The sequence below is a fragment of the Aquarana catesbeiana genome, linkage group LG13, assembly GCF_042186555.1.
Source record: "Aquarana catesbeiana isolate 2022-GZ linkage group LG13, ASM4218655v1, whole genome shotgun sequence".
Taxonomy (NCBI): Eukaryota; Metazoa; Chordata; class Amphibia; order Anura; family Ranidae; genus Aquarana; species Aquarana catesbeiana.
In genome coordinates, this window is record NC_133336.1 from 109,804,663 (window position 1) to 109,814,549 (window position 9,887).

Sequence of the window (9,887 nt, forward strand, 5' to 3'; positions counted from 1 at the left end):
TCTTCTGTGTTTTTTTTTTTTTTCTTACATTGATAGGGGATTTTTGTGTTTTTGGTGTCTAATCTAGAGCATTCACTTGTTACTGTCCATCTGTTCTTTAAGCTGCCTCTTTGTTTGCAGTATCCTGCTGCATCGTTGTAAAGGAAAAAAAACGAAGTGCATTAACAGTGTGCACCCAAACCACCTCACGTTATATAACACATCCAATGCACCCCCATATCCCCATAGGTACAATAAAAGTTAGGCATACACCAGTTAGGCCTATTATCTCTGATTAAAATTCTCCTCCTGGCCAATTTTGCACTGCTGTATCCTCTGCGGGATCTTAACTCTTACAGTAAAGCCCAGTTTGTGCACTTAGTCTCTAAAAATTTTGACCTAGGCATGCCTGGAAATTGGCCAGCGGCAGAACAGTTTTGCAACGGTATAGACAAGAATAACCAGAGCGGACTATTGGCCATATTCTTTATGCCAGTCAAAGCAGGTTCACATGTGTCGCTTTCTAAAACTACCTGAACAAATTCTGTTTCAGACTGGGGTTCTGCTGCTGTATGTGAGCCAAGCTAATTTAATTTAAAATCCACAGATAAATATGTGTACACTGTCACTGAAACTATCCAGGAAAATAATACAATTTCAAAAATTCACTTATAGCTTTAAAGTATCCCCAAGCATGTTATTTAAAGGGTGTTTCTGTTTTCAACATTGTCCTCAAAGCTACATGAAAAGAACCACTCCCTTGCTGTATGCTATCTTTTTTTTAATTGGTACATGTGCTCTATGGCAGTGCCCAGCTTTAAATGCCTTTTCATTGAAGTTTGCCTATTAGCCATACCAATAGTCATAATTTACCACAACATTTTTTGCCTGCATGGACTTCAATGAAATTCACCTTGAATTTCAGATTCACCTTGGATTTCGAAGTTCGGATTCATCAAATTTTGAACATGATTCGCCAAACCCCTGGCAACCTTCGAACCTGGGCAGATTCACCCATCGCTAACGCTAAGCTTGAAACAGACAGACGTTTTTCCATATACCCCATATGGAGGACAGTTGTGACTTCATTACAAAACTGAATAGGGAATAGGAAGAAAACTGGCATGCTGGGCTTATAAAAGTGAACAGTATTTACTATGTGGCATTTCATTTAAATCTCGTCAATCAATATCAGGTAAACAGCATAGATAGAAATAGTCGTTTTTTTTTCATTGATGAAAGCAGCCGTGATGGAAATCCGGGAGTGTGAACCTGTAGAGGAGCCAGAGGAGTTTCTTTACCAGTGTGCTTATCTTGGCTAATAACTGCTTGTAGCGCATTTTGGGAGCAAAGTAATTGTGTGACACGCTTCAGTGAATCTTTTCTTACATCTCTGGATATCGCTTTTCATTGAGATAACGGCTGGTCAGTTCAGACCACAGAGCTTAACAGACAGGAGCACAGTATTAACTACAACTAAAATTGAGAGAATGTTTTTGAGAAAATGAGTGGGTCTGGATAGCAAAGGAGGGCCAAAGTGTTTTTTATTTTTTTTTTTGTTTTTTTGTTTTTTATATTCTTCATGCAATTTGCCTTGCAGGTATACTGTGCCTATTTAAACATACTTGGAAATAGTAAAAAGATATCCAAGTTGCTATGGTTCATACAGAGATGATATGATTCTACATGTTTATGTGATCTGGAACCTGTAGATACATGGGCCAAATGGTTCTACTAGAATTAATTTTGACTAATGATCCAAGCATGGACTACAATGTGGTTTGGTGTTCATTCTTCTGCTATGCCCCGATACCCTTAATTGAAAATTAAAATTTCCTTTCGCGTTCAGCTTTCTCTACAACTGAAGGCTTCCAGTCTTATTACCAGTTATGTTTTAATAAACTAGGTTTTACCAAACAATTGTAATAAACATAACTGTGGTTTCAACATAGGTAGTCCGCTAGTGTACTATTGTACATCTCTGAATGTCTTTTCCTTCTTTTCATCGTCTTATATCTCTTTTGTATCAGTAGAGTCACAAAACGCAACTAATAGTCAACATGAAGTTCATATTTGATCATTTTTGGACAGTAATACAGTACTTTGTGACACTAGAAAATAAACTAGCTTGGGATTATAAGTAGGGTGATTAGGGACATCACAGAGCTATGATTGCTGATGGTTATCTGCAATGACGACACCACAGTGTTTAGTAAAATGCGGATTCAATGCTCCAGCACTGCCACCTGCGGAATTTTTACTGTAAAGAATCTACCTAGGCATGGATGTTTCATGGAATGCTTTTCACTAACTGGTCATATTCAGTATATATCTGTGTTCATTTTCTATCAAACAACAACTATATTTTCAGTCATTTACTATGTCTTAAACCATCCCATTTAGAGTAGCTGGGAGTGTTTGACAAAGCTTACAATCAAATCTGTATAGATCAAGGTTTTACGCTAGTCTCAACTGGAATTTAGGAACCTTTAAAAACCTATAATAAGACCATTTAAAAAATGATTTTGTAGGAAAATGAATGATAATATCATAGCCACACCAAAAATTTTCTTCACGCAATTTGTTATTCCAGTTAAAATATATGAGATCCAGTATTAGTGCATTGGATCGAGAATAATACATGCAGATTTCCATAGGTTGTATTAGAATTGGTGTTTGGTGTCACTTTAGACATTCATATCTATAAGTTTAGCAAGCCAACTAAGAGAGTGTAAAATATGTTCAGTTATTTCCATAGGAACTCAATGAAACACCTCAAAATAAACCAAGCATCAAAAAGTGTCAATGACATTCTGTTAAGAAAATGATGACAATTATACTGCACACATAGCAACATACTGTACTAATCCTGAATAACATTAAACTTCCCCAGTTAGAAGTCATTATTGCTGCAGGATAGTGACGTACCTTCGCATCACAATAGCCAATGACATGACTATGACTTTGGATAGCTTGGGAGAACGATCGACATATATGTACATTTAGGTAGACATAATGTGCACAAAGTATATATTTTCACCTTGGGCAAAACACTGCCAGCTTTTCTTTATTATCAGTAAAGAGAGTAGAGATGAAAAAATAAAAATATTGGACAAATAAAAAGCCATGAAAATGTCCAGGGATGATAAGGTTAAAATGGAAACCCCACCAGCTGTCACAATGAAGAGTCACATATAGTGACATCATTTCATTCCTCATTGCCTAAGTGATAGCATGCAGCTAGACATCCGTGTAAAAAACATACACTGTTTTACACATAGACATCCACTAATAGTGTGCGATGAAAATTTTCACCAGCCAACAAAATGAGTGTATGTATCAAACTATTGGCGCCTTCCTTTTGTTCCATTCCTTATTTGCACTCTTCTTACACCCTTAAAAGCGCTTTCATCATTGAACAAACTCAATCAACAGAGAGAAGCATAAGACATATGTCTCTGTTTCGATATTACATGAACTCACTAGTATAGACGTTCCTTTATTATAAACTCAAATCTCAACCTAATCACAAGAACAGAACTTAAATCTTAGGCAGCAGAAACATCTCTCTCTGAATGTCAATTATATTATACCTTCTGAATTGCATATATGTGCAAACGTTCTTCAATCACAGCGAAAATCAATGAACCAGGACTGGTCACATCCTATTCAGTTGTTAAAATGTATCGGAAATGAACGTTGAAAGGAGGTTTCCTAACTAGTACATCAACAGGTCATTGGAAGGATATACATAAAATAGTACACACAAACACACATATATACATACACGTGTAAACTATTGTGTGTACCCAGCTCATCGACTAGCAAAAGTCGATGATTTTTTTAAATGAAGTATTTTCTTTCAGGCCTAAAAGCCTTATCTATAAAATTCAATTTATTAGAAGATGGTTATCTAGTAATTTAATTGCCACACTGAAATTACAGCATTAAGCATAATTATGCTTACTTGTCTGTATGATATTGTAATTTTATTGTTATTTTTTTTTTTTATATGATGTATTTATGATGTTACATCAAGGACTTGTTAAAAATAGTACCTTGCATAAAAAATATACATAAAACTATATATATATATATATATATATATATATATATATATATATATATATATATATATATATACTGGTACACTGCACACAACTAGAGCCCAACAATGCATTTCCATGTAGAAATATAGCAAGGCAGCTAAAAAAAGCACAGCATGAATAGCAGACAGCCACATATGTACACTCTGCTACAAGTATGGCCCAGGACTGCAAGACTCAAACCAATTCAAGCGGAATTAAATTATTGGCAAAACAAGGCCACTTTTAATCTGGAATTTGGGCTATCTTTTCTAAACACCGCTTTCCTATAATATCTCAGCACATCTAATACAAACTCATGTATAATGCAAGAAATGCTATTTCATTTTCAGCTGTTAAACAGCAAATTCAATTTGGCTGAACGGTTGTCTGCCAGATATATTACCTTATTAAATTTGAGCATTAACCACCCCCCCACACCATGTTATTTTTATCTGACTATGCTGCAATAAACTCTGATCCTTGCAAATCTCCATTTCTGAAAACATTAAATCTATACCTACATGCATGCATACAAACTGTCAATCCTAGAGTAGGATGTGTGCATTTATATAATGAGTTGCATGGTCAGCGCATAGGTATGTGCTATAGCCAAGTAGGTATAGTGTCCACATTCAGTCCAATTGCAATCACATGTATAATTTACGTTACTGTAAGGGTATAGCTACCTAGATTATAAAAACAGACCGTTTGATGAAGGCTGGATGCAGCCTTGTCAGATTAATCCTACAACCCCTACCTGCTACAATAATTGCTTCATTACAGGTAATGCATTACAGGTAATGCTCACACTATGCATTTGAATAAGGATAAAGGTAATTCAAAGGACATACATGAAAATGATCGACAATCAACAATTGTTTTAAATAATTCTAAGAAGAAAGTCATGCATACACAAGGGTCTCATACATACCAAACAAGCCTTCCAAAACCCTCTGCCATTAAAGCGTAATAAGGCAACATTATCTCATTTAAATGCTATGTACAGCGCACTAACGGTGGCTTGCTTAAAACAATGTTTTTGTCTGGAAGAGGATGAACACTATGCATTTGCATATATTTTTCAGATTTTTATTTGCAAACAGTGCAGCTAAATTACGCAAAACAGACATCCTCCACGCTTTTCATTTGCATGATCTTTCCTAGAAAATGATATTAAATAGACTTTCCCAAATCAAACTGTGACACAAAACAATGGCTCCTAATTGTATAGTAGGGGCTGATGTAATTACAAATGGTTTGGATCGCACGTCTATGTATTTGGTAAGTGACTTTCGGCCTAGTGTCTTATTGCAGTCTTCTTTTGTGGTCTAAGAGTGGCAGCCTTTGAAGTAGAACATCTAATTAACTTACTGACCTTTCACACTATATTCTTACAGGGTGACACCATTGCTTTAGCAGTTCATTGCAATAACTGTCCTAATATATGAACATCCAGTGTGCGATACTCATTGTCAAATCTGCCTTTTAGATCCTCTTGGGTTGTCTATAAAGAACACACCAATATATTTAGAGTCCAATAAGCAGCAACCTGCAGCTGCTATAGATTCTGCTAGGTCCTAGAGATTGGTTTATACTAAAATGTGTAATCTGTTTTTTATTTTATTTGGGCTTGTTCTGTCTGTACCGACTTCTGTTTATTTGTGCTGTAAACTGCGCAGTGGAATATGCCATGACATCTGCCATGGCATCCACTCACGTTCACAAAACTAAAATGTCACCAAGCTTGCGTGACTGCAATATGAATCCTCCTACACAGCAAGTGTGTCATAGGCAGGCAGCAATTTTTCTGCCCCTTTACCCTCCCCATATTCCAAAATGTTCAAAACCTCTATAGAAAAAAGCTAACAGTAAATGTGGCTTACCACTGGCATTAAAATGCATACAATGCTCAACAAACCTAAGCAAGGTCGATCACCTCTTAGCCAACTACGAATATAAAACAAGGGGGAAAAAAAAATATCAGGCAGCAAACATAACTGTACATTCCATTCTTATCATCCCAAACACAGTTATTCAATGATGCATTTACATCCTACTCGGCAGCAGACTTGTTACGTGCTGGCACGAGTCTGGTCTTTACCTGGATAGAAGTCTTTGGATTTGGACAGCTTGATTGTAGCCCCTGTCTCTTTCTGTAGCTGGACGATCGTCTGCCCACCCTTTCCTATGATAGATCCGGCTGCATAACTAGGAATGAGGACCTTCAGGAAAAATTGGCCGTCTTCTGTCAAGGGGTAAAAACATAAAAATAAAAAAAAAATCAACAGTTAGAATACAGCAGAGATATATATACGACACAATTTTTCAGACATTTGCAATTGATGTACATAATGTAAAGTGTTTTATCCATGTCGCGGTTTCTGCTATACACTTACATAAGTCCCTATAACACCGCTTGTGGGCACAAATCAAATATATCAATTTTTTTTTTTTCTGTTTTATGTGAAATTCAGCCTATAATCATTGACAAAAAACACATTGAAATGATATAATCCATACCCTATACATAAATAATAATAATAAAAAAAAAAATGCAAAGCAATGCAAGATGAATATACGTGGATGGATGAGGCATCTGACAAGCAAAACTCTTTATCAACATCTGCTATGAATGAACCCATGCAAAATCTCACCTCTGAACAGCATGTTTAATTTGTAAGCATTAGGTAGTTGCCAAGAAGAAAAAAAAAAAAAAAAAAAACTCAATGCAATGTGGAATGACTTCCACACTAATCCCAATGTATTTCTTTAGCGTCTTTCAATCTCTCATGATCCTCCTATAAGCTTATTAATTAAAGTAGTTTAAGAAGATTTTCCCCCTTATTTCAAACTGATCTAAAGCTTAAATCACAGTTATCTTAAATACGCACAGGTCACCGGATATCGACGCGTTTAACCAACAAAGTTAAAGCAAAAACAGAATAAAAAAATGTAAAACATAGCAAAATTGGGAAATCAATGCCCCAGCTTAATGGAATGATTGAAAATGTTGAATGTTTGTTCATTTGTTTTTAATATAAAACAAGTCACTGACTTTGCATAACCTCAACATGTTCCAGTAAATATATATCCCTGTACAGTTTATGATAAAAGTGCAGGTCCATGTGTGATTCCTGTGCTGGGAGCATACATCCAAGCCAAGGAAAAAAAAAAAATGATCTTCCTTCAATTCCTCAGCAAATGCATTCACCTCTGCATCGTTGCATTGTTATGCCTCCAATAGGAATGAACGTGAAGATGCTAGGACACATCACCAGGATGCAGAAGAAGCAACCCCCAGCTCCTGTGAGCTGAGCCTCTCTCTCTTCCCCCCCTCCCCCAAGCTCACAATTAATGATTGGGGGGAATCAAAAAAAAAAAAGGCACACAGTATTGCTCCAAAAATCCGGGCACTCGGGAAAGGGAAGGTTTGTCTTGCTAAATAAAAGGATGCCCAGAAACAATGAGAAGGGACCGAGAGGTGCAGTCACTGATGTGCAGCTGACTGGTCTGGTCCCTGCCTCCTCCATGCATCTTCCAGCACTGGGATTTAACCTGTTCCTTTCCGGAGGGCTGCAAGTGATGCCAGTGCCTGCATCCCCTACATCAGCAGCCGTAGTGATTCACAATGAAACCCTTAAATCAGCCGTCCTTATGTCCACGGCATCTATTGTAAGCACACAATGACATGCCCATGAAGGGCAGGTACCCCTTTCCGAGCTGCCCCTGCACCCCAGAACCATTAAGGGGTGTATACGTGTATTGCCTTCATACAAAGCATATTGCAATGAGAGCATAGCACAGGTTGAGGACGTAAGCCATAAAAATCCACAATAATAACACAAGAAGACGCCATTTTGACCATAGATTACAATGAACATGCCTGATTTAGAAGCCCCCAGCAACGTACCACACACCCCCAACATGGTGCCTGTACCAGGAGTGCATGCAGGGCCAGAATCCGTCTCAATACATCTATTCCACCCCCTTGCAGTATAGCAGACAGTGCACTCACCTCCAGTGTTGGTCCTTTTCGTGCTTCCAGCCTCCGGGGGTGCTTCCAGGGGTCTCTTCCTTGAGTCTGGGGGGTCCAGGTCTATGGGCACCCCACTATGGGTGCCGTTTTGCTGGATGGGTGCTGCCGCCATCATGTTGGTAGGCTGCAGCAGGCTGAGAGCACAGGGTGGGGGGGGGGAACTCTGGGGGTAGGGGGGGTCACAGGCTGGAGCAGGAGGGGAGTGAGGGGGGACCCCACTACCTGCACTGCGAGCACTGCAAAAGGGGAGCCCCCTGGTGCACCTCCAAAAAATACAGACACCGCTATACAACGAAAGAAGGGAAACAGACAGAGAAGAGCAGCCAAAAATAAATAAATAAAAGAGAAGCCAGGAGGGGGAGGAAAGGGATGGAGAGAGAGAGAAAGAGAGAGGGAGAGAAAAGAGGGGGAGGAGTGCAGAACGGTGGGGGTGGCAAGGAGAGTGTGCAGGGAAAAGAAGAAGGGGGTGATAGAGAAGGATTGGGGGAATGAGAGAAATATAAAGGAGGGAGGGAAGCGGAGAGGTGGCAAGCAGAAAATAAAGCAGGATGGCAGAGATGGAGAACGACGGCGATGGAGGGTGGGGGGGGGGAGGGTGCAGAGTGATGGGGAGGGAAGGGGTGTGTGGAGGAAAGGGATGAAGAAGGGCTGAGGAGGAAAGAAAAGCAGCCACAGCGAGATGTGTATGTGTGTGAGAGAGGAGCAGTGCTGATTGCAGCCTCTGACTTGTTTCCTTGCTTTCTCTCCTCCTCCTCCTCCTCTCTCTTTTGTTTCCTAATAATCCCCCTGCCTGCTGCTCACACTGGATCTCTTGTGGCTGCTGCTGTGTTCAGCTGTACAGCGTTCTGTCCTCTGCTGGCTGGGGTCTGAAGTGTCTGTGTATATGAAGGATGCTCTAGCACATCCCTAGCCCAGCATCCCACACAAAGGCTTTCTGCTACCTACACCTACCTATATAGGTCAGCCGCAGGAGCACAGGCTCAGTGCGCTCAAATAGCTTTGCCTTCCCCAGCACCGTGACATGCTCCTTTAACTTCTTACTTGCCAGATGGTTCCTCTGACAGCACCGCCTGAAAAAAAAAAAAAATACACATTATTAATTGAAAGCTGGTTAACCACCAGATGTCTGAATACTTTAGCCTGATGCAGATAGATCCATGCTAGTACACTGCATTTTCATGCTATTTCTGTCTGGTTGGCACACTACAAAGTAACAGATACAGCCGCAGATATTGTTTTAGAAAAAAAAAAAAAAGATTTATATTATGTAAATTGCAAAAAGACAAACAAAAAAAAAAACAAAAAAAAAAAAAACAAATAAAATGTTAATAAAAAAATGTAAATAAAAGATTTATATTATGTAAATTGCAAAAAAAACAAACAAAATGTTAATAAAAGAATCTGAATCTTTGATCACGCCAGACTCCTTCAGGCAATTTGAACGGTCCTTTCATTCCACACTGCTCATAAAACTCACCACAACGCATCAAAAATGCATGCGTGTTGATGTACATTAAGGCTGTGTTCACACTCGTAAAACGTTGCGCTGCTTTCAGTGTGAGCTTCTGAAATGCGCATTGCGCTGTTTACTTTTCTCAATTTTTCAACTTTATTTGAAGTGTTATGCAGTAACGCTTCCTTCATGTCTCCGCACAGCAGTGCAGTGCATTGTGCTGTCGTGCGGTGATATGCGAGGTAATCCAGTGCGCTGAGGGAAACTGCAAACACGTTGCGTTTTTTCCACACTGCACCTTGCCCCTAGGTATTCCTGCACCATGTAAAAC

At 39.1% G+C, this 9,887-nt stretch overlaps 1 protein-coding gene across 6 annotated transcripts in view; it reads right to left on the reverse strand.

Annotated features, from left to right (window-relative positions):
• The window catches only part of NOVA1 (NOVA alternative splicing regulator 1), a 129,640-nt gene extending 120,468 nt beyond the window's left edge, over positions 1 to 9,172 (reverse strand). The window contains exons 1-2 of one of the 6 annotated variants that reach the window (XM_073608710.1): positions 9,055 to 9,172; positions 6,169 to 6,312 (exon numbers count right to left, since the gene is read on the reverse strand). Coding sequence is in view for 5 of the 6 variants with exons in the window: in XM_073608706.1 (XP_073464807.1) it covers positions 6,169 to 6,312; positions 8,083 to 8,218 (280 nt within the window). In the remaining variant the exon portion in view is untranslated. The other 5 variants (XM_073608706.1, XM_073608705.1, XM_073608708.1 and 2 more) reach the window with 5 other exon arrangements.
• Between the last annotated feature and the right edge of the window lie 715 nt (positions 9,173 to 9,887).